The 26,081-nt window shown below is 45.0% G+C and overlaps 7 protein-coding genes across 7 annotated transcripts; 4 read left to right on the top strand and 3 right to left on the bottom strand.

Annotated features, from left to right (window-relative positions):
• Positions 1-3,833: 3,833 nt before the first annotated feature.
• Positions 3,834-5,116, top strand: LOC128718523 (uncharacterized). The gene is made up of 4 exons (XM_053812146.1): positions 3,834-3,921; positions 4,032-4,434; positions 4,638-4,917; positions 4,994-5,116. Exons 1-4 carry the CDS (start codon positions 3,834-3,836, stop codon positions 5,114-5,116), a joined length of 894 nt encoding a protein of 297 aa, XP_053668121.1.
• A 400-nt stretch (positions 5,117-5,516) lies between these two features.
• On the bottom strand, positions 5,517-10,101 carry LOC128707296 (uncharacterized). Its single transcript, XM_053802248.1, has 3 exons — positions 6,703-10,101; positions 6,434-6,637; positions 5,517-6,362 (listed from the first exon to the last, which is right to left on the bottom strand). The coding sequence occupies exons 1-3, from the start codon at positions 10,099-10,101 to the stop codon at positions 5,517-5,519; spliced, it is 4,449 nt and encodes a 1,482-aa protein (XP_053658223.1).
• A 793-nt stretch (positions 10,102-10,894) lies between these two features.
• LOC128719650 (group XIIA secretory phospholipase A2) lies at positions 10,895-11,737 on the top strand. Its single transcript, XM_053813277.1, has 3 exons — positions 10,895-11,127; positions 11,204-11,446; positions 11,517-11,737. The coding sequence occupies exons 1-3, from the start codon at positions 10,896-10,898 to the stop codon at positions 11,735-11,737; spliced, it is 696 nt and encodes a 231-aa protein (XP_053669252.1). The 5' UTR covers position 10,895.
• Positions 11,738-12,717: 980 nt separating this feature from the next.
• LOC128718928 (RNA-binding protein lark) lies at positions 12,718-14,354 on the bottom strand. Its single transcript, XM_053812544.1, has 2 exons — positions 13,644-14,354; positions 12,718-13,044 (listed from the first exon to the last, which is right to left on the bottom strand). The coding sequence occupies exons 1-2, from the start codon at positions 14,352-14,354 to the stop codon at positions 12,718-12,720; spliced, it is 1,038 nt and encodes a 345-aa protein (XP_053668519.1).
• Positions 14,355-15,564: 1,210 nt separating this feature from the next.
• LOC128718530 (uncharacterized) lies at positions 15,565-16,137 on the top strand. Its single transcript, XM_053812153.1, has 3 exons — positions 15,565-15,702; positions 15,843-15,947; positions 16,042-16,137. The coding sequence occupies exons 1-3, from the start codon at positions 15,565-15,567 to the stop codon at positions 16,135-16,137; spliced, it is 339 nt and encodes a 112-aa protein (XP_053668128.1).
• A 143-nt stretch (positions 16,138-16,280) lies between these two features.
• Positions 16,281-18,634, bottom strand: LOC128708833 (uncharacterized). Its single transcript, XM_053803814.1, has 6 exons — positions 18,317-18,634; positions 18,118-18,246; positions 17,932-18,062; positions 17,706-17,855; positions 17,544-17,646; positions 16,281-17,471 (listed from the first exon to the last, which is right to left on the bottom strand). Exons 1-6 carry the CDS (start codon positions 18,632-18,634, stop codon positions 16,281-16,283), a joined length of 2,022 nt encoding a protein of 673 aa, XP_053659789.1.
• Positions 18,635-19,319: 685 nt separating this feature from the next.
• Positions 19,320-24,364, top strand: LOC128719395 (guanylate kinase). The gene is made up of 6 exons (XM_053813020.1): positions 19,320-19,470; positions 22,116-22,248; positions 22,315-22,461; positions 22,533-22,759; positions 22,831-22,941; positions 24,312-24,364. The coding sequence occupies exons 1-6, from the start codon at positions 19,320-19,322 to the stop codon at positions 24,362-24,364; spliced, it is 822 nt and encodes a 273-aa protein (XP_053668995.1).
• Positions 24,365-26,081: the final 1,717 nt, after the last annotated feature.

The raw sequence follows: 26,081 nt of genomic DNA, 5'->3' as shown, positions 1-26,081 counted from the left end.
TTTGAAGGTAAAATAGTAACTTTAACGATACATAATTGAATTTCGATTTATCTACTTTCAATCTCATTTACGTACAAAATTTCATGATAAAAATTATATCACTCGTATCACTCTGTTTCGCTTAACAAAAGACCGACCCAGTCCGCCTTTTGAATGGGCCCCGTACTTACTGTACAGCACACCACAGAACCATTCGCCTGACGGCGGTGGTACGGAAGAGTTCATTGGACGGTTCTGGAAAATCCGCTCGACGCTACTTTTTACCCCGAAAGGGCCCAAAATTTGCACAAACTCCATCGCTCACCCATTCACAGACCATTCCAACGCATTTTAACGCAAAAACCAGCCCGAAAGCACCCGGTTTTTACCTGTTTTCCGACGCGTTTCTACGGAGCGCCTATTCCATGATGTTCTGCCGCCGCCATGTGCAATTTCGTTCGACAGGAACAGTTTCATTTCATTGCCGCAACACCACATAATCACATCGCACACCGCTGTCGCTAGTATTCAGGAAATATTTTTCATGGTAAATTTAGACTGGTTCCCCTATGCATCTTGGCTGCCCGGTGCGCATTAATGACAGCTTTCGGTTTGCAGTGCGATTCCCCATGCGCCAATATGACAGTTGACAGGTGGCCCCCGAATCTCCTTTGTGCTCGGTTGAAATAGCCGTCAGTTAACGGTATGTTATGCGACGCAAGAAAGAAAAACGATAATTTAGCGTACAGTTCCCTTTATAATATGGTTTGTAGTACCTTCACTGATTCGAGAAGGAATTCGAAAACTCTTGAATCGGAGTCTTCATACGAATGTGAATAGTACATTAGGTAATACTACCATTGCAATCATCATTCATTCAGCCGTACTTTTCGAATAATAAATTATAAAATTTATAAATTTTATAAATGACGTTTATTATTTATAAAATCCTCGTAAAGAAAAATCCTTAAAGTGTAGTTTTGTGTGAATCTGATTCATACTCATGAATCTTAGAACTAAATGAACGATTCTTTATTCTACAACCTCATTACTGCTCGAGGATTCCTCAATAACTCATGAATCGTCAGAGACTCGTGATTCTTCATTGTTTCTTGGTGTGGTTTACAAATCCCAAATGATACATTAATGAATCGTAAATAAATCATGATTTTTTCGGGATTTTTTTATTTTGAATCATTGCATCTGCAATCTGCATCATTGAAGATAGTGTTCGAAACCTATCATGATTCATGGATATTTTGAGAATCAACTCATAATTTGAACGACTCTCCACAGAAGATTCGTATGCACCACCCTTCTCAAAAGATTATTCAGGCACAACAATACAAAAGTGTTGCTTCAAACATCATGACGATACAGCGTCTCCGCTGCTTAAGTGCTGTTTTAAAGCTGAGGCAGCTTTGATACTGTTTATTTAGTATTTTTTGGTTGGCAAACGGCGTATAAACTAAAATGTTTGTCTTCTCTTCTGCAGCACGTGACTGTTTCAACACAGAACCGTATTGGCGTATCGATTGGCACCGTAAACCGAAATCACCTGTTCGAAACGTTCCAACCACAACCAAGCGACAAAACCAGCATTCCTGAGCCCCAAAGCGCTAACGCTAAGCTGGAGGTAGGGTCCTACAAAATGGAAACCACGGGGTAAAAAGTAGGCGAAGGACCCATGCCATGACCCATGACCCAGGCCATGCTTTGCACGCGTACAAACATCGACCGCGACAATATGGGTCCTTATGGGCGGTTGCAACAATGTTTACTTTTCACACGCTACCCGTGCGCGCCCGCGGTCCGGACTCTACGAATGAGTTTTACGAGCTTTGCGAGCATTTTTTCCCCCTTTGTCAACCAGCATCGAAGCAACAAAGCAAAAAACTGTTGCACGTTCTCAACCGAAAAAAGCCACACGGTTGCGCGAATCAGAATTGATTGTGGGTTTTGCTTGACCGGACGGAATATCCTTCGACGCTCGGGGAGTTTTTCTTTTGCAAAACACGTGCGAAGCGATGAGTTAATTGTACTTTCTGCTTTGTTGGTGAAAGTGATACGATCAGCGCAGCTATCCGGCTAAAGCTCTGTCCCTTGGTGGTTCAAAATCGCTTCCAGAAACTCCTCGTGGGACGCAGTAATGGAAGGTAAAGGTAGTTAAATTCACTGGGAAAATTAACATTTCTCCCCCACGAGGACAACAAAGGAACAAAATTTGTCATTTTCGGTTGCAAATTAGCAACTGATGTAGATGTTATCATCACGGTCATAAAGTTCTAATGCCGCTGGCTCATGCTTCGACAGAGCTCACAACTTTACTCGCCAAGGAAAAGCTAATTGGTGCAGGTCTAATTACCATAATCTGTCGTGCTTTGAGCCTTTCATTCCCAAGACTACTTCGATCGAAGTGATGCGTGCCCGTTTGGTGAATCAGCAGTGGTAGTAGTAGTAGTGGTAGTAGGGTTTTGTCTAAATGAGCTTCCAACAACAGTGAGAATGGTTTGGAAGTCAAAGCACCCAAATTGAATATGATAACAAGCGGTGCCGTGGTGGAAGAACCCAAAAGAAAATGGTCGATGGAATCGTCCTCCATATTTTCGTAGTTGGAATAAAAGACAAACATTCCACAAAACCATTTCCCGCTAACTACTACAAAGCGTGCGAAAGTGTGAAGAAACCAACAGGGAAGGAGGCTTTCCATATTCTCGGGCACGTTCCCGAGGTTTTTCCCAAACGGTCGATTCCCACCCAACAAGTTTTCACCAGCAAGTAGTTACCGATTGTCACGCGACGGAACGCTGGCTTTGGTGAGAACTTGGCAAAAAACCCGAAGCTTCCGCTTATTGAGCCACACGGCTCAGGGTATGAAGCTATAAATCGTAGGACGTGAATGGTTTTGGGAATCAAAAATGTCCCTCCGATGTGGTGGAATTACACATGTTTTCGGAGAGGTATCTACCCCAACGGAAGGGATACTAGAATTCCTACGAACGCTGTCTAATGCTAGTCTCCAAGGGAATTATGTTGTTGAAAGACCCCCCAAAAACCATCCCTCAGCTAAATAAATCAATCCATTTTAAAGGACAATGTATAATATTTGAAATATTCATGCGAGTAGATGCTAGGTACTTCCGAGTAGCATAAAAAACATACTGAAGCATCTCATTAATCAATCAAATTGATTGTCCCACGCCGATAGTCGATAGTGGGGGTTTAGATAACCAAATGAAACTCTTTCCTTTTCGTATGTCTCTTTCACATTGGAGTTCGCCCGCAAACATGCACAATTTATGAGCCAATCATTTCTCTCCCGCGGTTCAATATTGCCATTGACGATTGACGGTAGACTTCAAATTTCGATCAGATTTCCCATTCCTTTTTCCACTCCCCCGGTAGGCCGACATCGCTGTAAAGAAGAAACTGGATTCGGTTTGATTGAGTTAAGCTTTTGGGGTAAATAAATCACACCAATAAAATACTCCTTCCACCAGGGATTCGAGCCGGCTTTAGTTGCTTTATACACTGTTCTTGTTCCCTCTTCCCATTTCGAGTAACTTACAATCTATGCAAACTCCACCGCGCCATGTTTACTTTAGGGCACTCCGCGCCTCCAAACTACCACAAAACAACGATAGAGACACGCGCTTTTCTCCAACGGCTTTCCCGGGCCGGCACGTGCTTCGTGGCTTTTCCGCAGCACTAAAATAATGCGCTTTCTCGGAAAGAGTTTTGTGTGGACATGGACTGAACCGATTTCCTTCGGAGTTCCACAGTTTGATTAGGGCACTCGGTGTGGAAACACATCAACTGTACGGAGTGTAACGTACCATGGTTCTTGTTTAAAGATGATCGAAATGAACGAGTTCTCCCGTTTGCTTCTTCGGGAAGCTCGCAAGGAATATCAGCTTATTCTTGGGCGCTGTAATGACTTCGGTGGGGCATTCTTGGGTGATGTGATCCTGGTTTGGTCGCATCACTTCTAGTGAAGCGATGAAGAATAGCTCGAGCAGAGTGGCGTTAAATGTGTGCAGTATCCTCCTCAGGTTTCGAGTACGTCATTCAACGTCCACCCCAGGCAAGGATCTGCTTCGGTTCCAGCATCGCGCGGGAAGCGGTACCCCTGCGTGGACCAGCCATGGATACCTTGATGCGCCGACGGCAGCCGGAACTTTTGGGTGAAAATCTTGCGCCGGGTTGTCACAACATCGCATACGATTCGGGAACACCGGACGCACATCCTGCCTTACGCAAACGGATCAGCCGTAAAGGCTATGGACCGCTGGCCGCTACCAGTGTGCGGTTTAACTTCGAAGAGGTGAGCAACAGCCCGGGTGTGGGCGATTACGAGCTGGTGGCACGGAAGCAATCGAAACCGAAACAATCGGCCAAACCGTTTGGCAGTGGAACGGACGAACGTGCGAAGGATCATTCGCTTGCGTATCCTGGGTAAGTTGATAAACTCGTGTTACAATATTTTTGAGTTAATTATCGGTCTACAGACTATCTACAATCTACAGACTATAACGCTCTTGGAGCTTGAAGTCACTTAAACCACTCACGTTGGATCGTCGTTATCAGTCAATCAATTATGCAGTTCTTTATCCACAATTTAATAAACTATCTCTTTTTTTCTTCATACATGTTTTCAGCGTTGGTACATATCTCTTCAAAACTCGCAAGGATATTCGGAATCATTCGTTTGGGGGTACCATCAAAATTATGCCGGCCGCCCGAACGATCTGCAAGACGGATAATTTCGACCGTTGCCAACGGTGTGACGAACGTCCGGAGGTGGACTACTGGAAGAATCTTCGAACGGAGCGCTGTCTGTGTCGGCGTTGTATGGTGAAAGAACTCGACGAAGCCCGGTGCCATTCGAAGAGCAATTCCGAACAGACGAAACGCATGGAAACGTTGACGGAATATAAGGTAAGCTGTATTCAGCTTGGGTCACCGATCACATGTCCGGCGTGTATACTTTGACCCAACTTTCCTTTCTTTATAGCGTGTGCGACACTGTGCATATTACCATCGGCATGATAAGACCAGTGCCGCGATACAATTCATTAGTAACAAGCAGTTGAAGCGAAAGTTTCGTCTGGAAAATTATCTATCAATGTTTGAATAGAACCTGGAACTAAGCTTGGCCAATTATTGTACGGCTTGTGATAGATTATGATGACATTTCCTACAAGGTAAGTAATCAGAGTTCTTTCCGTAAAGTTCACGCTAATGCACCAAACACAATTTACACATAATCGAAGAGCTTAGTATTGAATTCCAAAGCTAATACAAATCGTTGTCGAAAGTCTGCCGGACCTTTAATACTACGTAAAATGTGTTCACTTCGTTCGGGTACGAACAAAGTACAAAGATTACCGACGTAATAGTGTGCACAATGGATAAATACTACAAACTACATTAAACCGCTAAAGAGAACGTGTCGAAGCGGTATTAACATAAGATTAAAAAACGGAACATTCAATTGCTTGTTGTACCGTGCCTTCCCCACTTCCAAGGTTACAATCTCAATTATTAACATCCTTCATCGTTTCGCCTTCCGGAGCTTCACGACACTTACTGGTCGTGGGCATGGGACTTGTATCGCAGCTCGCATCGGATATGGTAGTCCTCTGCAGGGCAGAAGCAATCTGCCTTACTTTATCGCCACCCGCTGACACCGTTTGTGATGGAGTTCCGTTCGCATCGACCGGCAGCAGCGATGATCGCGACGAAGAATTGGTATCACTCATGTCCGCATCGGTCGCTGCCTCCAGTCCACCACCATCACCAAGCGGTGGCGTTTCGTCCGAGTTGGATGGGTTGAGGAGATTCTTTATGATGGCCGGATTAATCAGCGTGTCGATGTCGTGCGTTTGGATCAGATCTTCTAGCTGCAACTGTGCCGGTGGGTGTCGTGCAGTCTGGTTCTGGTTCGAGCACCCGGTAAGGGTCCGTTCTGGCGGATCGTTTACGCGCCGATCGGTAGCACACATCGAGTAGGACGATGTGTTGGTGGTGAGCGTTAGCGCACCGTTCGGGTACTGGCTGTTGCGCTTCTGGTTAGACATGTCACCGAACTGATCTGGCCAGGATTCATCTTCCTCTTCTTCCGCTTCCGTGTTAAGGTCGTGCTCAAACTGATCGTCATCACCTTCTTCGCCGGTCACATCAAACAGGCGTGCCTTTAATCGTTCCGTAATTTCTTCTAACTCGGTAAACTTGCGCTTCAACGCACGGCTGAGCGAGGTGTTGTTGGCTGCGTCCAACCCGATCGCGGTACAGTCCACATCGATCGATAGCGGTATCTGGAAGTTCATCTGCTCGTCGAGCCCCTTGTACACTTGCACGTTCTCCAGTGGCTGTACATTAACCTAAGCAAGGAAAAAGCGATAGACATTCAGCACTGCAACTTCTTTTCGCGATCAACCCCTATCAGACGTACCTTTATTTGGCCGTTGCAGCGCCCGGAAAAGTCCATAATGTTGTACCAACCGAGAATGTACGGCATACCCGACAGCAACACACTCAAATCAATCGCACAGAACCCGATCACGGCATCCTCCATCGGGGCAGGCAGCAAACGACACTTGGGTGCATCGCTCAATGCCGCCTTACGCCAAACCTTCAATATGAACCGTTTTTCATCCTAAGAAAAGAAATAATTCATTAAATCCATTCTGAATCGTTACATTTGGGAAGTATCGAGCTTACGTTCATCATTAAATCGACCGGAAGTTGCACCTCGAAGCGCTTCTGCCAACCGGGAGCACAGTTGCGTTCCAGTACGTGCGTCGTGTACACGATTCCTTCGTGCGATTTAACCGTGTTCGGCATACCGGCTTTCAAGTTGTACCCTTCGAACGTGGCATACGCACTAGGCTCCAATTCCAGCGTATCGGGCACGTTACGAGTCTTGTGCCGTTTGGCATACTTTTTGCTGATGGTGAGCTTCGGTAAATTTACCGCCTGTTCGATCTCGATCGCCACACGGAACACCTTGCATTCGTCCATCGAGACTGAGTTGAGCTCAGCGCTCGGTGTAGCTTTACTACTTGTGCTGGTTGAGTTCTCCGTTGTTGGTTGAGAATCCATTCCACTTTCGGTGGCTCCAGTTGAACCACCCTCGTCGCTTGGGCCCGTTACGTCATGTGGTTGTCCACTACCGATGCCAGCGCCCGCTGCCGGTGGTGTTTGATCGGCGGGTGTCGTGGCAGCACCGAGCAGAGTAGCCATACCTAACCCTCCCAAACCACCGAATCCATCCAGTGCAGAAGCGGACGGCCGTTGGGACAGGGCCTTCTGCAGATTGTCGAGCAGATCGGCCGTTTTACGTAGCTGTGGTCGGTTTGCATTCGAGTGCGGTGAAGATCCGCCATGCGGTACATCCATCGGTTGGTCGGTGGAAGCATTATTGTGATCGTAGCTCGGTGCCGTACTGCGTTCCGACGAGATTGGCAAGCGCTGGGCGAGATTTTCGATAAACGCCGACAGCATGTTTGCCACCTCGGACGTTTGAGGCTGCTTGGTGCCGGTGCTCATCGTTTGTATTGATTTGTGCTCGGGCCGCGGATAGATTCGGCGTGTTGGAGAGCCTACCGCAGACGAGGGCACGCTGGCACGAGATGCAAGCGAGCGTGGCACATCGCTCGACACGTGCAGGAGATTGCGCATGGTTTTAAAATGCTCAATCTGACTCTCAGTACCGATGGCTAGTATGGCCTTGATCTCACCGCATGGTTCAGCGGCCAGTGGTGATCCGATACCGCTCCAACCATCGATCGAGATGACAGGCAGCTTGGCGTGGGACAGATGCTCGCTCAGCTGGGCATCCCGGAACGCGATGTAGAACTGATGCAGGGGCAAGCGAGTCAGACCGATAAGCTTTTCCGGTTCACCTTTCGGTTTCTGCCAAAGTTCCACCTTCATGTGTTGGTTGCGAACACGATCGATGAATGTCGCGTTCGCGAGTACTGGGAACGTATGGAGGTAGTTAAAATCACCTCCCTCTGCACAAAGTTCCGATGTGAGCGAACTCGGTTCGTCGGTCCAGAAAGTATTACACACGAGAAAGTAATCATCGACCGGAAGAGACCGAAGCTGACCAAGATGAAGTATTCCGTGAAGCAGCTTTACCCGTTCTGCTGGAGTACTTGTTTCCGTTTCCATTGGTTTCGGTTCCGGCTGTGATTGTTCGGGCGGTTCATTTTGATTTTTCTTTGCCATTCCGTCAGAGGTCTCGTTTGCCGTTGGATTCGACTGTTGATTTTTTGACGTGTTCGTGTCCTTGGCATGGGAAGGACTTTGATTATCTGCCGGACAGCCGGTGTGCCTTGTGCATGTCCAGCTTGCGTGTGGGAATAAACCACGTTGGCGCATCGGTCCGCCCAATGGATGATAGCCACAAGAATGTGGTCTATCAAAATAATGCTGATGTGAAGGTTCTGGCAAGGGACCCGTAGGACCATCCCACGTGTCACTATCACTTGAAGTATTATCAAGCGTAACGTTACCATCGTCCACCAGTACGGCATCGATCAATTCCGATCCAAAGTGAAGTCCTCGGCGTCCTAGATACATGCGTAGCGTCAGTGTACCGAGCAGAATATCATCAGATGTCAACCGAACCGGGCAGCGTTTGTGGCAACTTAAACGTCCATCTAGCAGCTCGCGCAACGCAACGGAGGCCGATCCGAGCATGAACAGTCGAACCTTTCCGAAACTGCTGCCAACGTTCAGATGTATGCCGAACTCAAACGACAATCCTTCATCTCCACCCGTGGGTAGGGCAATTTTTGTGGTTTTCGGCTGACTCTCGAACAGTACCTCCGCGTTATCGTAAGCCATCGATGTGGAGTTGAACTTGAGAAGCGTTATGTTGGGATTGCGGGAAAGCTTCATCTTCACGATGAAACCGGACATTGCCGGTGCTAACCACTGATGTTTTGTGCGATGTTGCATTTCCTTCATACCGGCTCTTGTAAGTCGCAATCCTTCCACCAGCACACGAATGCAATCGACCGCCTGCAGATAGGGTTGCTTGTTCTGCTCGGGAGCGGCATCATATCGGGCGAGTGCTTCCATCATGCTTTCTGCCGGCGATATGGAACAGATCTCACTGAGTGCCGAAAGTTCCGACGAGCAGCGGGCCCGTTCATCATCGTACGGTTTTCCGGTTAGATAATCCAACACTTTGCGCCTTCGCTCGTGATCCAGCGTGTTGAACTTTTTCTTCCCCGCTTGAAGGCGGTGTCCATCGGCCAGAGCACGCTGTGAACTTTCATGGAGCGGAGCTATTTTTCCTTCCACAATCAGCGCTGAGTTCGATGCGGATGGGAGGGGTTTTAGGGGCGCAATAGCAGAGGCGGGCTGCTCGACGCATAACATTTTCCGATTTTCTTTCCCTTTCTGGGACTGTGAGCTGACGGGTTTGGATGGATTTGCCGGAAACTCCTTGGGATCGAATTTGAGGGAGAATTCCAAACAAAGTTCACCGAGCCGAAAGCCGCGTACGCTGAGAATCTCTCCACAGCTTTGTGTGGCGGCCGTCGCTGGGTCAGCAGTTTCGCAGAAATTTATAATTTTATTCGGTATCGGTACCTTGGCCGTTCCGATAAGAGTTTCGGTGCGTTTGGAGTATAGTCTCAGGCGCACAGGTTCGCAGCTTTTCAGATACCGTCGGAATAGCCCTGCACTGGTACAAACTTCGTAATCGACGCAACCACTATTCTTTCCTCCCTCTGCCCAGTGAAGCGTTGCCACCGGAGTGGATGCCTTCTGTCCCCACCACACTACCTGCAGATCAACTGCAGCGTATACCTTCGTGCTGTTCCAACGAATTCCGACGCTAGCGGGAGAGCCACCCGCAGTCACACGGGGAGATTCCAGGAAGTTACCAAATCCAATCGCTAGTGTACCGCGTGGCCGACCATCCACGTTCGGCGGTAAGATACCAGTACACCTTCGCTGCGTTCTACGGTGCTCGTGCGTCTCTCCGCTCAATGGGCAGGACGAGCTGGATGATGGTGCTGCAGCTGCGGATGCTGCTGAGCCAAGCTTTAGCCGCGGGTTCCGAACGTTTCCGGACGTACTTTTTAAACCCGGTGCAAACATAGTAGTTCACACAATCGCATCTTAATGAGCGGTTCACGGAGAAGCTGCTGGGGAATCAAACAGGAAAACTGTAGATATTTTACTTCGCTTTTTTCGCTACAAGCCAAAATGCGCTGGGAAAAAGAACGCACTTTTTGCCGTCACCGAAGCTCGCACACAAGTAAACAATTTTTGAAGGGCAACTGTCAATCCAACGCAACGGTTGTCGCTGTACGCCAATTGAAGCGCATTTTATCGGGGAGTTTGTTTTGCTGATACAGTGGAATGTTAAAATTTAGTGTATTAAATATCATTTATGCATATGTGTCATTTGTGTTGCTAAGTACATCCACAAATTTTGAATAAAAAAGTGCAATATTTCAACCAAAACTGCAAGGTCGGTACTGCATGGGTATCGAAACTGGGGCTATAAACGCTGAGCCATTCAAAACAAACAACTCACTCCCCCCCTCCTTCCCACATGCCTTCGGCTTTTCAATCGTCTGCTTAATTCCTGTCCGTACCAAGCAGTTTGTTTCTAAATTAGTCAGAACTAAAAAAAGATCTAAAAATAAACACTCAATCTTGCTAAAAATGCTTGGTACTTCTGGTGAAAATTGCCGCTTTACAAACGACAAACTATACGCACCGTAATTGACCACGTCAGTGCTGGTCATCATCTGGGAGCTACTACTCTACAACACCTGGCCACCGACAATCGCAGGAGGCGCGGGATTTTCGACGACGAAAAACTAAACCAAAAGCTGTGAAGTGCTCAAGCGAAACGAATCGAAAGAACAGAAAACCTCGACAAAATGCAAATTCCATACATGAAAGTGGCGATCTATTCGCTTACCTTCCTAACGTACGCGTATACCGGCTACGGTTCGAATATGATAGCGAATCTGCGCGATGCCATTATAGCGGCCGAAGCCGTCTTTGGCGATGTGATGAAAAACGTGTTACATGTGGCGAAGAAATTTAAAGTCGTCCACGAAGTGTTTGATGCGGCGGTAGAGGAGAACTGTGTGTATAAATGTCCTGGCGGTAAGAGAACTTGAACCGGAAGCAGTTTTGCACAGCATCACATTGATTCCGTTTGTGTGTATGACGTTCCTTTCAGATGTAACACCCACGCGCAATAAGTTCTACATACCGCAATCGGATGGATGCGGATCTCTGGGGATGAAAATCAGTACCGAGTACCTGCCAGCGGTAGAGATGGAACAGTGTTGCAATGCACATGATATCTGTTACGATACGTGCAACAGCGACAAGGAGCTGTGCGATTTAGACTTCAAACGCTGCCTATACCGGTACTGTGATGACTACGAGAAGAATGTTGTAGGCGATATTGTGGTCAAAGGTAAGTGTGAAGCAGAAAACAATCGGCACTAGATTTCACTTTTGTCTCCGTTTGCGTATTTCTGTATCAGGTTGTAAGGCTGCCGCAAAGATGCTCTTCACCGGTACGCTTACCTTGGGCTGCAAATCATACCTGGATTCACAGCAACGATGCTGCTATTGTCCACCGGAAAGGGCAGAAGGACCTAAACCAAGTGAAGCAAAATATAACGAACCGAAGGGAACAAAGGACTACGGAAAGGAACGGGACAAAGGGAAGGAAAAGAACAAATACGGCTGGAAGGAGCTGTAGACGGTCGGGCAGCAATGATCTGAGTGTACATTAATCTCAGCGCAACATACAAGTGTTGATTAAGTCTGTACGAAACTGTGATTAGAATAGCGAAGTTGCATCGGAGCTTCGTAGTGGTTACCATCCGTGTGTAATAAAAAGACTACTACTTCCCATTCGAAATATTCTCGTAGAACTAGAATCCAAAACTCATTCCGTTCAGGTGTTTAAAACGTTTGTTTATTATCTTCAGTAGCTTATGATAACTTTTACACAGTATTACTTTCGCCGTAGACCGATTCCTGCTAGTTCTAGGTTTTGTTTTACCATTCTATCAATCACTGAACCAAGCACGTCGTCTTCGTTTCGTAGAACCGGCCCCAGAAATATCATTCCGATATTCCATTAACGATGTATACCACGATTAAAGATATTAGAGCGCAACAATGTTGACGCACGATAAGAAAATATGAAAAAGCGATATAAAAAATGAGCGTAATAAAGATGATTTCAAATAAAACATGACTTACGCAAAGAATTATTAGCAATACATACTAAACAATCAACTAATAAATGAAGACGTGAACGAAAAATGCATGTGTCGGTTATGAGAATTTGTCACACAGTCCTAAGAGCAGTTGCATTTGAAACTCTTGGACTCTCTTACACAGTCACGGAGGATAACTTTTCCCCCTACTCTCTCGATCATGATCATTGTTTTTCTTATATGGGGTTAAGGAGCTGTAAGTACAACCTTGCAGCTATCTGGAGCCGGCATGGGGAAGTACTAGCCTTGCGATATGGTTCTCCCGAAACCTCCCCCATTCCTTTGTTCTAATCCCTTCTGGCGATGCGGTGTGTAATTGATTCTTAGATTAACATCTAAATTCCACGTAATATCTGAGCCTGGGTGGGGGGACGGTGCGATCACACACTCGCGCCACCAATACATCTTAGAACCCAACCATACGGGGATGGTGGTGGGTCTAGTTCATTCCGTCTCAGTACGGTGCGTACCGATGGGTTGGCGACGGTCCACGCAGACCGCGCCTATCATCGAACGAATCCCGGCTAAAGTCTTCGTACACACCGAAGCGGCTTATGCTGCTGCTTCCATTCCGACTGGTCGGCGGTGGCGTACGCCGGCTAAAGATGGCTTCGTAGCTGCTGCTGCTACGACTGCTCTCCGTTACGCTACGCCTCATCAGTGGCGGTATCGGTGGCATTGGTTCGCGTCTTATGGGGGGAAAGTCACGGCCCCGGATACCGTACCGCCTTTCGAACAGGTCGCGCGGATCTTCGTAGCGGTCATAGTAATCAAACGTGTCCTGTAAATTACATCAGTAGCAAATGGTTAGCAAACCAGTTGGGTTTACGTTCAATCGGGTGGATGGTTTTTAGGAAGCGAATAGATAGCGAGAAATAGCACGACTTAGCAAAAAGAAAATAAGAACCCAACACATAAAATTTCAGAATAGCCACAATGCAAGAGTACCGGGATATACCTTTTAGTACTGCCAAAACTTGAAAAGAGAATTTGAAAAAAACAAACAAGCTTCCAGTTAGGTGGTCTGTCCGTTGCGCGGAAGTGCTAGCAATTTTTTGGGTTTGAAACATTTAAGCAGTTTTTGGGTGTTCCTGAGCTCAATGAATGAAAAATTTCCTGAATGTGAATGTTTATGGAAAATCAGTCGAAAAATTCATAGCGAGAAAGTTCCACGAGTTGCTACGTGTTTGAAGATTGGAAAATAAATTGCGTAGTGTCTACTTATCGATCTTCCACCAAAACGGAATACAAATAGTTTCGATAAACAGAGAAGCATTTTTGAAACAAAAAGAGCACATAAACCATAAAAAGAAGGAGTGAAGGAGTAACTAAAGAAGGTAGTAATATGCATGCATAAGTGTTTTGCTGGTTTGATTTTACCCTAAATCCGTCCATAATACGATCGCGAAGGAATGGCGGCGGTGGCGGCGGCGGATACGGATCCCGGGCGTACATGCTGCGTTCGCGGAAGCCACGTTCGGCCCAGATTAGACGCGGACACTCCTTCGACCAGTGGCCGGCACGACCGCACCGGTAGCACTGTTCCGGATCGCCCATACCGGGCTTCGGCCGGACACGGCTGGTGGACACCTGTACCTTCATCGGTTGGCCGTCCACCATCATGCCGTTCAGTTCCCGGATCGCATCGTTCACGTCCCCGGTCGGATCGAGATGCACGAAGCCATAGTTCCGCACGATATCGCACTCGACGACGGCACCGAACTTTTGAAACAGTTCGCGTACCTGCGGTGCGCGCGTTTTGTCCGTGAGGTTACCGACGAAAATTTTCGTCGTGTTGGCGTTCGGTGCCCGGCGGCTTCTGGCCGCCTCCACTTTTATCGGTTGACCGCCGATCACGTACCCGTTCAGATGCTGTATCGCCTCGCGGCCCTGATCTTCGTTTTCCATGTGGACGAAGCCGAAATTCTTCACCACATCGCATTCGACGACCGTACCGTATTTTTCGAACAGTGGCCGCAGTTCGGACGGCTGCGTCTTCTCGTCGACATTGCCGATGAAGAGCTTGAACGTACCGGGCGGCAGTTCCCGGCTGCTTTCGCTTGATGGATCTATTTTGACGGCTTTGCTCATACCCGGGGAAGTCGCGAACGGAATAAATGGGGGGGCAGCCAGCTGGGGGCCACCTAGACGCGCGATAATCGGGTAAGGGATTGGTCCTTGTGCGCTCCAAGGAACAAAACGAAGCGCTAGTGCACGCCTACGGGGTCGTACGGAAGGGGAACGTACTCGCGCGATGAACGATCGTCTTTACTACGTCTGTTCGGTGTTTGACTCGGTACCGGAACACGCGGGCGGGCAGAAGTAGTGGCGACTTCTTCCGTTGGATCTTCACGATAGCTTCGACGGCTACGAATACCCGGCGACGGTTGACGGAAAACGGTTGGAATTCTTCAAGAATAGCAATAATAATAACAAAACGAAGCAAAATATGATCGATTAACACGGGTTTTTAATTCGCTACAGTACGGCTAACGAGAATACGAGATCCACTCTGAGTTCTCCCTACCGCAGGTAGCATGGGAACCTCTGATATTTTACATTGGAACAATCCTAGCCTCTGTAAGTTGGTGGCTCGTGTATGAAATAAAAGGCTGTTTTCCACTCTGTTGGCTTCTCGAGTACACGTTACAACAAAAATAGCATTTATCAACGTAGCTACAGAAGGCTAAGATCAAACATGGCCGATTTTGAGCATCTCGACGGATGCGGTGGGAAAGGTAACGTTCAACACGGATTTTCATCCAGACATTCTACATTTATCAAACGTAATGCATGTACATATTAAAGTACTTACCTTTATATCAGGAAAAAGTTTGTTTATTAAAGCACACGAGTATGAAGAGCACGAGAAAAATGCCAACAAATCCGTGGCCTCCGCTTTCGGCTTTTTCTCGAAGTAAATTTTCACCATCAATGTTTGTGATTTGACAACAGCTGTCATTGAGCAGGGACTGTGGTGAAATTGTGAAAAAAAAACATTACAGGAATTTTGAATTGGTCGTTATTTACCTTAGATCATTTTGCAAACATTCGATAATCAATTGCTTCTGCAGTAAGTAATCAATTTTATAAGAGAGTTTCGTACAAAAATGGTCAACTGGTTACGAAATAGAATGAGTTGCAATAATGGCCAAACAAAATTTCTTGACCGAGGTACGAGATGGATTTCACACCACTGTACCTGTCATTCGCATTCCTCGAAAAGGGAGAGTCAACTCGCTGATTACGCCAAAAGTTGAAAGACAAAAGTTTACATACGGAGACGCAGTCGCAACATTTTATGGGTTCATTGGTTAGTCGAAACGTTCCAGCAAACATGAGCGGTACCGTAGCGGAATTTGTAAAAAGTGCTATCGTGAAGGATAAGGTGGTAATCTTTTCCAAGACCTACTGCCCGTACTGTACCATGGCAAAGGAGGTGAGTGTTTTCGGTAGAATCGTTCAAAAATTATTGAACAAAATGACGTGGCTTTGAAGTGTGAATCAGGGGAAATATTTGTTCACCTCATCCGGTAAACATCAGGCGGCACACATTAATTATGCGCCTTTACGTTGCAGCCCTTCAAGAAGCTGAACCAAGAATACGCTTGTTACGAGCTGGACAAACGAAACGATGGCGATGAGATGCAATCTGTGCTGGGCGAGCTGACCGGTGGAAGGACGGTAAGTGGGTGGTGATATCACGCCTAGTGATTGTGGAGGCATAAAGCCTTCAATCAACAACACTTTATCTAATAACGGTGCTTCTCCCCCATAGGTTCCAAGAGTGTTTATCGATGGCAACTTCGTCGGCGGCGGGACAGACATCAAGAAGATGTACGACGATGGTCGGTTACAAAAAATGTTGGCCTAAGTTCGTTATATATACTCTCGAGCAAAGTGTAAAGACAATTTATTAGACTCTCTTGAAAAAACTGTCCCATTGTGCACAATTACAATAAAAAAGAAACAATAATTTGATAGATAAGAATCGTTAATAGCATTTTGCTTCCAAAATTATGGTGCGTTCAGTATTTGCTCAATTTTTCTAATCGCTTGCTGCGATAGGAAATTCACCGAATCAAAGAGAGCGATAGCGTATTGATGATTGCTGTCCGGAAACTGCAACAGAGCGTTTGCTGTTAGTTGTAGGATTGCCTCCTTGTCGGTTGGCTCGCTATCAGCAACTTCGACGGTGCGCTTGATAGCTGACCGGTCGAGATCGATGCCGGCCAATACGCGCTGATCTACGTACGGTTGTAAGATCATGCGATATTTCAACAGATGAGTTTCCAAATAGCGCCGCTGACTGTGCATTACATGTATGAGTGGGTAGGACTCGGATTGGATACGCCGCAAAATGTCCAAGGTCGTTTCGGTACTTACTTCTAGCGCACTGATGCTAATTCGTTCCTCTTTCGATTGGTGCAGAGTGTGTTCCACAAGCGACGTTACCGAGGTAACCGGTGTAGGAGGTCGGTTTTTGCATTTTTTCAATGAGAGGTTTTCGGTTTCGTACTGCTCTACGATGGAAGCCGGTCCCATGGACACCCTCGATTGATTGCGCTCGGACCGGGCTTGAAAGGAAGCCTGCCTAGAAATGCTTCCTTGGTTGGAGAGTGACGATCTTACCGGTCGCTCTTCCATGTTAAGCGATTCGAACTTTCTGACAGCCACCTGCTCGATGAGCACGCAAGCTTGTTGGACAGCTTTTTGCACAATCTGATGCGTCATATCACGGAGCCGATCGACCACATAGCCCCTGATGAGCGAATCCTGCGGCAAGGGTTCTATAGGTGCATCATGTAGATCCATTATGAACTGGCTGGCTGTGTCGATTATCTGCGCACTGCTGGTCGTAGGACTGATCGTAGTATGAATGGCATAGGCCGCATCGATCGCACGCTCCATCCTTTCATGTTCCATTGAAGCGGTCCTGGCCGATGACTTAGTCAAGAGCTTTTTCTTACACTCCTTTAGGAGGGCTTTTACCAGCATGGCTTTGCTTCGACGGTTATATTTCCTTGCCAGATTTCTCGTTTTCCTTCGCACCAGTTCTTCTTCCAGTTGTTTGTGCTTTCGCTCGTACATGTCCTTTCTGTCCCGGACCTTATGTTGCATTTGCGTGAGAAACGATTCCAAGTACTGTCGATTTTCATTCCGTTCCTTTAGGTACGCGAGGTAGTGCATTCGAAAACGTTCAATTTGCTTTAACAGAATAGAGAGATTAATTTTCCGATAGCATTTTCGAGTTACGAGATCCGATTTATGTTGACATACCATTCTAGTTTTTACCTCTTGACTTCTGTTCTTGTGGTTAATCAACCGCTGTCGCAGTACATCGTTCCGTTCTCGCAGTTTTCTCTTAAGTATTAATTTTTTTCTACAATATCACAATAGAATCTATAGTAGTAAATCGAATAAATCGTTCATTTTGCTTACCTCTTACGAAGAGCTAACAGTTCATCATAGCGTTGCTTGTTTTTCAAATCGTGCTGATGCCCTTCGGCTATTTTCTGTTGCTTTTTCATCTCTACGTTCTTCTTTATGTTCAAAGTTTTCTGTTCGTAGTTTTCTATTGATATTTTCCATCTGTTTTAGTTAAAATGATATAATTGTAAAAGCTAATCGAAAAAAGCTTTTTGTTGGTCAAGTTGTGCCTACTCACCGATTCATTTTGTTGCTATAAATTGTACCAGCCCGACTGCGCCTGATGGCTAATTTTTCACAAAAGTCTGCAGCATTTTTCATAAGAGTTTGTATTTTCATGCAGTGAGATATATTTGCTTTTTCACTGTTCTGAAAATTAAATGCAAAGCTTAGCGATTTTCTTTTCCTTGTCTGTAATACATACCATTTGATGGAGAAGGTTTTGCAACTGCAAACGATAATGCAGGAAGTGGAAGTTTCGAAACTCATTGTGCTCCTGTAGTGTGCACAGCACTCTTCCGTCTCCATCGATTAGGCCACGAAATTTCAAATTCTGTAGATAACAAGTTTTAAACGTCCAAATTAACAGGAGTACTTATAGCACTAACGATTCCCACTTGTACCTTCTTAAGTGATCCACTCCAAAACTGATGCAGATGCTTATCATGTAACAGGTGATAGTCCTTTTGGGCAATTCGTATGCAAGGATCCTGTAGATCGAATCCATGGCAGGCCGGATACGCCCAGCAAGAATGTGCCAAAGGTCCTTTTGAAAACTGTTTCGCATGCACTGGACAGCAACGGTTGGGAAGTTTCGACGATGGTAGCAATTCAGCCCATTGTGGTACGATTTCGCGAGGAAGCGCGTCCGGATGTTGTGGAACTAGTGGAGCTAATTTAGATATCGTCGTCGGACGACGCAGAGTTAAAAATTTCGACATCCTTGCACGCGGTGCACAGTTTCACGTTCTTAGGCGAGTGCTACGATGGATATTTTGTGAGGTGTTTTATCCGCGAACTGTTTGATCAAACTAAACAACGTGGGACGTGAAAAAGAAGCTAACAAATCAAACGTTTGCACTTCCGAATCAAAATCAACCGAGCAACAAATAGTAGCAGTTCCCCACGATGAGGCTAGTCACCCTGTGCGAGTTCAAAATAATTGCATAGTGGCATATGTGATCACATGCGGTCATTTTTGTATACAAACAATTAAAATGTATGTTTTCGTGGATTAGCTATTGTTATTTACATGCATAAATAATATAATTGGGGGCCAAAAACTTGTTTATTTCTGTTCTAGAATAAGATATTGTGAAAGTTATTTTTGTCTGTTTGCATTACAAAAAAATGTCCAATGAATGTCCCATTGTACCACAGCTACGTATTTGACAGTTCCGCCGTCAAAATGTACACAAAAACCCGCGCGGCAGGTGTGTGCGTGTGCGCTTCTGCGTAATTTGCTGCTTTCGGCACCTGCATAGAAAGCAAAACGCAGCTCGTGGTTTCGTGCCCGTTTAGCCGAGTATGAAAATTTGGTGAAAATTCGGTCAGTGCAAAAACATCGTCGATACCGGTAAGCCGGCAGAGAGCGCAGTTCTACAGCTCCTGTGGAAAATTCCACTGATGTTACTCAACAACGTCCTGTGCCGGACTGCTACTGCTGCATTACGGGTTTCCACGATCGGGAAACATTCTTTCTGCCAAAGTACTTGCACTAGTCGGTTACTAAACCAGCGCCCACAGCACCAGAACAATCTACAGTATTTAGTCAAAGGTAAATAGTTTGTTGAAGGGACAACACCAGCAAAAACCGTTCCGGAAGTGAACGAACGTCCCCCATGCGGTCCCGGATGGTGGTGTGACATCACACGGCAAGCTTGCTTTGTTTTAACGCGATTAAGACGTAGGTGGAACCTTGTGCCAAAATAGTAAACTGTACGCAAAAGAATCTAGAAACCGTTCTACCTCGCAGTAAAGGCCTTTGAGCGGTTCCATCACTTCCAGTCGTAGTGTCAAGGGTATCATACAAGCACCAAAAGGACTACTTCCGGTTTTACTGTAGCCAACCAAAGAAAGGCAATCATAATCGAATCATCATCATACTCCGGTTGTGCGTGGTTTAACTACTAAGCTTAACGTTAGGAATACATCTATAAAACAAGCACCAAATTTTTTAACAATCAGAAAAAAGCTTCCTGTGTGACTAACAAATTGTGTCCCCGGCATTCGCGCATAACCGACTCATCATGCTTACACTAACCGTGTTAATTGCAAGGGGTGAGTAGTTCCTTGCAAATGTCTGTACTTAATTGAACGCCGTGCAGAGATATCATCGTAATATACCTGTAGTTTGTAGCGTTATGCATGGTAGCCTGGTTTCATGTTATGATTTGCTTCTTTCAGACCAACAAAACCATCACCAATATCGTTGAAGTTAGTGAACGCGGTAAAATATTTGCCAGAAGTGCAATACCTTCCCATCGCACTGATACGAACATCTGGCCATAATAGTGCGCATTCTGCGTGTGTACAATGCATTCGGAAATTCGATCGTCTTTTGGTTCGGTTGAAGCACGAAGAAAACGTACAAAAACAAAGCCGCCGCCATCGAAACAATGAACAATGGCAAGCCGGCTTCTGACGGAAAGAGCGTTGTGAACGTCGGCCTTGATATCACGATATTCGCGGGTAAACGATATCCACATCGTCCACTGTTTGCCATGTAGATCACCATACCCACCCTTACGAGACACACTGAAAAATGAGTGCGTTCCGTTTTAATAACCGCCAATGTGCGTACTATTAATAGATGCGTATACCACGTTGCTAGGCACAGAACATCCTCCATTTGGCACGATCCGACTCTGGGATGTGCAAACCAAAGATTGTGTTTCGCCGGAGGGTAACGAAGGTAATAAAATGGAACAGCGAGACATTCCATGGTGAAACATGATAGATCGGCATCAGTGCGGATCGAAACCATTGAAATTCGTCCTAGAAAAAACACTGCGACAGATTTATGTCTTAAAATACTTGTGGGTTGCCAATTACACTATTAATGCGCCCAGATTGGCGCACTGCAAAGAGAGGGCCATGTACCAGCCGTCTATTGTGATGCTGTAATTAGAGTGAATCGAATTTGCGTTAGTTGTGACCTAAACTATGACGCCCACCGGTGCCCCACGGTGTCGTCATAACTGGCTGATGGTCTATAATGGTGATAAAATTAACATTTAACGCAATGTTAAGCCACTCCGTTGTGCTAAGAATACAGCTCTGAATCCTCTTTTGGCAATAAACACGATGATGCCGTCGGATTCGGTTGCTATCTAGTTTTCCGCCAGTCTCCAACCACGTGATGATTAATATTTTCCTCTGAGTTCTTCGCGGAATGGATGGCAATACTCAGTTGGACTAAACTTTGCTAGAAACCATTTCGTAGCTTGTAGAGAGAAAAGAAAAAGCCCTTTGTAACGAGAGAGAGATAGAGAGAAAAAAAGGGATTTTTCATTTGTCGAAATAGTGATCGGTGATCTTCCTCGCAGTAGCGCTTGCGCCCTGTCGAAACGATACCGATGATTTGAAATGGCTGCTTTGCGCATGGCAGAATCCATCTGCGAAACGAAGCACCCGAGCCCGAGACCCGGTGAAGGAGAATAATATTATCTGAGCACACGAACCGTTCCGAACCCAGTGCATATCCAAACGTTGCTGGATCAAGATCCCGGGAGGACCGGAGACCGTACTAACTGCGCCATTAGCTACACTGTACATGCGGTCGGACACGACCTTGTCAAGATTGTACGTGAGCGGGTGAAAAGAATTTCCTTTGCCGGGAATGTATTTTTTTCTCTTCTTACTCGATTTGCCCGTACTTAGTGATTGTGCCGTGTCTGTGTGTGTGTGGTTGGAAGGAAAATAAGTTTTTTAAAACTATTTGTTTTGCACTCGAGCGAAAGACGATCAGGAAAAATTGTGTGAGTCACACTGTGTATCTGTGGGTACAAGGACCGCGGTCGGATCGGATCATAAGTAGTAAATAGGTCGCATTTGGCAGTAGCAAATATTGCGTGTTAAGCAGAATTTCCCCTGCGTTTTCGTTGGAAATTTGTGTTGGAAAGAGGGGGATCGATAGGTAGGATATTATTTTTCATTAGTTGCTAGTTTGTGCATGATTGCTTGCTTTAACAATTAATAGCTTATTGAGGGGTGGCATTGCTGACCGGTTGAATGTACATTGTAGAAGCTATTTAAAGTAGTGTCCGTTCTTAGACTTGGCTCTAGAAACGATTCGGAAGCGTTCTCGTAAACAGTAGCTGCTTTGCTTGTGAAAGTCCTGCATAAATTGTGAACCGTCCGTTTAACCAATCGAAACTAATTCTTTATTATCATTGTTTTACGTACCTACGGACTAAGCAGCATTTTCAAGCCTTAACGGAAAAATGGTGAAACAAGGACCACGTCCACTCGTCATCTGTGGCCCATCGGGTTCGGGCAAAAGTACGCTGCTGAAAAAGCTGTTCAAGGAATTCCCGGATACGTTCGGATTCAGGTATGAGCAATAAATATATTAAGCCAATTCAATGTTAAAAGTTTGTAAATACGTTTCATGCTACAGTGTGTCTCATACCACTCGCAAACCACGTCCAGGAGAGGAAAATGGTATCCATTATCATTTCGTCTCGGTCGAAGAGATGCAGTCCGCCATTGAGAAGGGTGAATTCATTGAAACGGCTGTATTTAGCGGGAATATGTATGGTACCAGGTAGGGATATGATAAGCTTTGATTTAGCACACACTTTACACAACCTACTAACCGATATTCCAATTAAACAGCAAAAAGGCAGTGGAAAACGTTCAGCATCAAGGGAAGGTGTGTGTGTTGGACATTGAAATTGAGGGTGTGAAACAGATTCGTAACTCGGATCGATTGAACCCGCTGCTGGTGTTTGTAAATCCACCATCGATCGAGGAACTGGAACGCAGATTGCGTGGACGTCAAACAGAAACGGAGGAAAGCTTACAGAAGCGTTTAAACACGGCAAGGAAAGAAATAGAATATGGTAACGCGTCCCTCGTCCGTTTTGGTTGACATTTGCTATCACACGACTATAATGGTTCTTTCTTTTGGTAGGCACGGAACCGGGAAACTTCGATGTGGTTGTGCAGAACAACAATCTCAAGCAGGCGTATGAGGATCTGCGCAACTTTATCGTACGGGAGCTAGAAACGCAACAAGGCCAAGGTATCAATGTTAGCCTGAACCGTGTGTTTGACGAGTGAAATGTGTTTGCTCCCTGTTTGTTGTGCCCCTTACCTGATCTGACAAAACGTGACCTCCAATTTCCCATCCACACATTCTTGTTAACTATTGCAGCCTAACGCGTGAAACATCCCGTTCTCTAACAGCAAACTTTCATGGAAGAAAGTGTACAAATTTAGCTAACTTAGTTTAAGGTTCAATTGCCACAACAAAAAACATGACCCACGGTATTGACCGGTGCTATGAAACAATTATCATTTACAAACTCTACTAGGGCAAACAGTCAAATGTTCCATTACCCGTAATTGTATCTCTTTATTGTGACAGTTCGAACCAGAATTGGCATTTTACAAACACACTCCACTGTGCAACTTTATACACATACACACCAAAAACAAATGTCGATACCACCTAATTACCATTAACCGAATATTCGAGTATTTGCAGAAGGGTGCAAAGTTTTCGATACATTTATTTTGTTTGTTAAGACCTTAAGTCGTTTATTTTTATTTGACCTCTTTCGCACGGTTGAATCGGTCTCCGTACTGTACGTGGAGAGTCATTTTTATACAATCAACCTAATACTGGTAATTCTTTGCAGTGTAGAGCAAGGGTTTGAACCACCCTGTATTGGTGTCTCGGCAAAACACGTAGTGCAATGAGTCAAACAAAGATCGTGTACCAAGAGTTTTGTTTATAGTAACTTCGATAAACTAACTGTATTGCCAAGGCTAAAGGTGAATTTAACAGCTTATCGATAAGCTAGATGAGATTAGACAAATTTATGAACATTCCAGTGTCAAAGAGTTGCTTTGCATAGAACAGAACAGATTTAAATCCCAGACGGATAATGTTGTGAAACTTTCTGCGTCAAACAAAGAAACATTCAAAAGCAATCAAATTGAATCATATCCAATACCGTTTTGCGATTCTTCCTTTACACAGTCAAATTATTTAGCGTGTACGTACGACATTCCATGGTTTAAGATGAGGATATTTCATTAGGTATATTGGTTAGGAGCAGTGTTGAAAACAATACTTTGTAGCAGTTAGCTGTCGACTGTCGAATGATAATTTTTGTGGTGCTAACACGCAATCTTGTTCAACCTACACCCTTCGTTTATGTCCCCTTTTTGCATGATGAATGGTGTTTGTCTTTGTGTCTGCTATTTCCTACCGAGCTACCTAATTAACCAGCAGTCCCAGGCTATCCCTACAGCCTGCAAAATGCGCCCTGTGGCTAATATGTTTGGATTTGTTCTTGTTGATTGAAAGCTTCGTTCAAAACGAACGTTCACTAATGAAATGGATCAATTATTCTCTTTTCCCCCCGCACACGACGCTACGTTTAGATGTATTCCTTGTCACGTCACTGGTTAGCAATTACAAATCGCTTGAAGTTTAATTCAGCAGTTTCGACTACCGAGTTGTGACCCCTTTTCATATTTGAGAGGGAGGGGACGAGAACCAATTCCTGAATCATTTTTTTTTGTTTTTCCAATTACTCATCATCATCTTCGATACTAATGCACCGCGCAAAAGATGCAATTTGCTTGTCTGTCTTTTCATCTGAATTCGGACAGGATAGAGAGAGATTGATGCACTAGCCAGCGTAGAGGTGTATTGCGCATAGAATGATTCCTTTCTAAATATCCATCCACCCACAGCCGCATTGTTGCATTGATGTGCAAATTCCAGCTTGTTGTGCAGTTGTGCTTTTTTTTTGCTGCGTGTAGAGCCACTGTGTTTAGGTAAACGTAAGTGTTAGTTTAAGAATATTGACGCGCGTTTTCTATCCCAATCGATCTGCTCGCTACCTGCCACAAGTAACGTCAAAACAACCCCACGGCCAGCTGGTTGGTGCTGGGCCGTTTGTATCAACGCAATGCGCAATGCTTTTTATGTATAGATTCTTTTTTTTATATATACTGCAACAAAACCATTTTCTATAAGCAAACTTTACCCAACCATAATAGCAAGAGCGAATTATTTTCCAACTTGTCCGTATACCATCGGCAACGACGACGTGTTTAGTGGGATTGGCTTGTGGAACAGAATTGTTCGTTGAATGTAATTGCCAAAAACAAAAATAAAAACATCAGAAAATAATTCTAGAATAATACACCATGATGGAAAACTAATGTTAGAACAGAACCGCATGTTTATAAAACTTATAGTACTGTACTAGGAGGTAGCAACACATCGGTAAGGTGCACTGCACCTCTGTACCGCAAATTGACAGATTTATAAAGTTTACTCCGTTGTTTTAGGAAGAGAATAATCGAAATATGTTAACACACCAATTCACAATAAAGTGTACTCTATTAAATCATGAATGTAATGCGATTAAAATGTGCTTTGTATGTAAGCAGAAAGAAATAGCTTGTTTTCGACGAAGTTGCTGGTTTTACGTACCTTGCTGTACTTACGTGTCACAAAACCTTACAGCCAGTTCTTTCGTATGTTGTTAAATGTGTCAAACCGAACAGTAGTAAAGTTATACTTTTTTTTATATTTTTGAACTGTTAAGAAATTGTTTACATCATCTGGGTATCAATAGAAGAATAATTTTGTTCGTGACTATCAGTTGAGTAATTCGAGCCGTACTACTACTTTCAAATCATTGGTGTGAGAGTGAGTTTTTGAACAAAATTCCAAGATTCAAAGACATACAAACTACAAAGTTACAAAGCAAATCTAAAAATAAGGCGATTGATTACAACAGTTCATTTTGTATTGTTTTTTTGTTTGTTTCTCGCTGTAAATTATGTTTCCCTACCATTTTACGACAAAGCGTAAATTACACCTTCCTGCGCTTAATACATACGCACATTGTTCGATCGTTTTTGCTCGCGTTTCTCTTACCTAACTATTAGAGTTATCAAGCAATTAAAAAAAACACACACATACATTCGTAATACATTTCACGCTCATCAGTAAGGAACAAGTTTACGGTTTCTTAGCTATAATGCAACTTTGTTGCTTTGCCATGTTCGAGTCAATGTTCTGCCCAATTTCTTTTGTTTTTTGTTAGTGTGCAGTTCCGTTTAGCGATGCGAATTAAATTTAACAAAGAAAGACGCGAAGGCTTAGCGTGGACAGAAATCCTTTGGATGTCCCTG

Source organism: Anopheles marshallii, chromosome 2 (genome assembly GCF_943734725.1).
Source record: "Anopheles marshallii chromosome 2, idAnoMarsDA_429_01, whole genome shotgun sequence".
NCBI classification, from domain to species: domain Eukaryota; kingdom Metazoa; phylum Arthropoda; class Insecta; order Diptera; family Culicidae; genus Anopheles; species Anopheles marshallii.
The sequence above is the reverse complement of the archived record's forward strand: the minus strand, read 5'-3'. Positions and strand labels throughout refer to the sequence as shown.

Excerpts from the sequence above, each read along its gene's own strand:
- LOC128718523 (XM_053812146.1), top strand. The coding sequence starts at position 3,834 with ATGATCGAAATGAACGAGTTCTCCCGTTTGCTTCTTCGGGAAGCTCGC. Across the intron at positions 3,922-4,031 it reads TGGGCGCTGTAATGACTTCG|GTTTCGAGTACGTCATTCAA; the intron begins GTGGGGCATTCT and ends TATCCTCCTCAG. Across the intron at positions 4,918-4,993 it reads AAACGTTGACGGAATATAAG|CGTGTGCGACACTGTGCATA; the intron begins GTAAGCTGTATT and ends CTTTCTTTATAG.
- LOC128707296 (XM_053802248.1), bottom strand. The coding sequence starts at position 10,101 with ATGTTTGCACCGGGTTTAAAAAGTACGTCCGGAAACGTTCGGAACCCG. Across the intron at positions 6,638-6,702 it reads CGGTCGATTTAATGATGAAC|GATGAAAAACGGTTCATATT; the intron begins GTAAGCTCGATA and ends TTCTTTTCTTAG. Across the intron at positions 6,363-6,433 it reads GCTGCAACGGCCAAATAAAG|GTTAATGTACAGCCACTGGA; the intron begins GTACGTCTGATA and ends TTCCTTGCTTAG.
- LOC128719650 (XM_053813277.1), top strand. The coding sequence starts at position 10,896 with ATGCAAATTCCATACATGAAAGTGGCGATCTATTCGCTTACCTTCCTA. Across the intron at positions 11,128-11,203 it reads TGTGTATAAATGTCCTGGCG|ATGTAACACCCACGCGCAAT; the intron begins GTAAGAGAACTT and ends CGTTCCTTTCAG. Across the intron at positions 11,447-11,516 it reads AGGCGATATTGTGGTCAAAG|GTTGTAAGGCTGCCGCAAAG; the intron begins GTAAGTGTGAAG and ends TTTCTGTATCAG.
- LOC128718928 (XM_053812544.1), bottom strand. The coding sequence starts at position 14,354 with ATGAGCAAAGCCGTCAAAATAGATCCATCAAGCGAAAGCAGCCGGGAA. Across the intron at positions 13,045-13,643 it reads GTATTATGGACGGATTTAGG|GACACGTTTGATTACTATGA; the intron begins GTAAAATCAAAC and ends TGTAATTTACAG.
- LOC128718530 (XM_053812153.1), top strand. The coding sequence starts at position 15,565 with ATGGGTTCATTGGTTAGTCGAAACGTTCCAGCAAACATGAGCGGTACC. Across the intron at positions 15,703-15,842 it reads ACTGTACCATGGCAAAGGAG|CCCTTCAAGAAGCTGAACCA; the intron begins GTGAGTGTTTTC and ends TTTACGTTGCAG. Across the intron at positions 15,948-16,041 it reads AGCTGACCGGTGGAAGGACG|GTTCCAAGAGTGTTTATCGA; the intron begins GTAAGTGGGTGG and ends TCTCCCCCATAG.
- LOC128708833 (XM_053803814.1), bottom strand. The coding sequence starts at position 18,634 with ATGTCGAAATTTTTAACTCTGCGTCGTCCGACGACGATATCTAAATTA. Across the intron at positions 18,063-18,117 it reads AAAACCTTCTCCATCAAATG|AACAGTGAAAAAGCAAATAT; the intron begins GTATGTATTACA and ends TTTAATTTTCAG. Across the intron at positions 17,856-17,931 it reads TATAGCAACAAAATGAATCG|ATGGAAAATATCAATAGAAA; the intron begins GTGAGTAGGCAC and ends TAACTAAAACAG.
- LOC128719395 (XM_053813020.1), top strand. The coding sequence starts at position 19,320 with ATGTTACTCAACAACGTCCTGTGCCGGACTGCTACTGCTGCATTACGG. Across the intron at positions 19,471-22,115 it reads TCTACAGTATTTAGTCAAAG|CATTTTCAAGCCTTAACGGA; the intron begins GTAAATAGTTTG and ends CGGACTAAGCAG. Across the intron at positions 22,942-24,311 it reads AGAAACGCAACAAGGCCAAG|ATGTATTCCTTGTCACGTCA; the intron begins GTATCAATGTTA and ends CGCTACGTTTAG.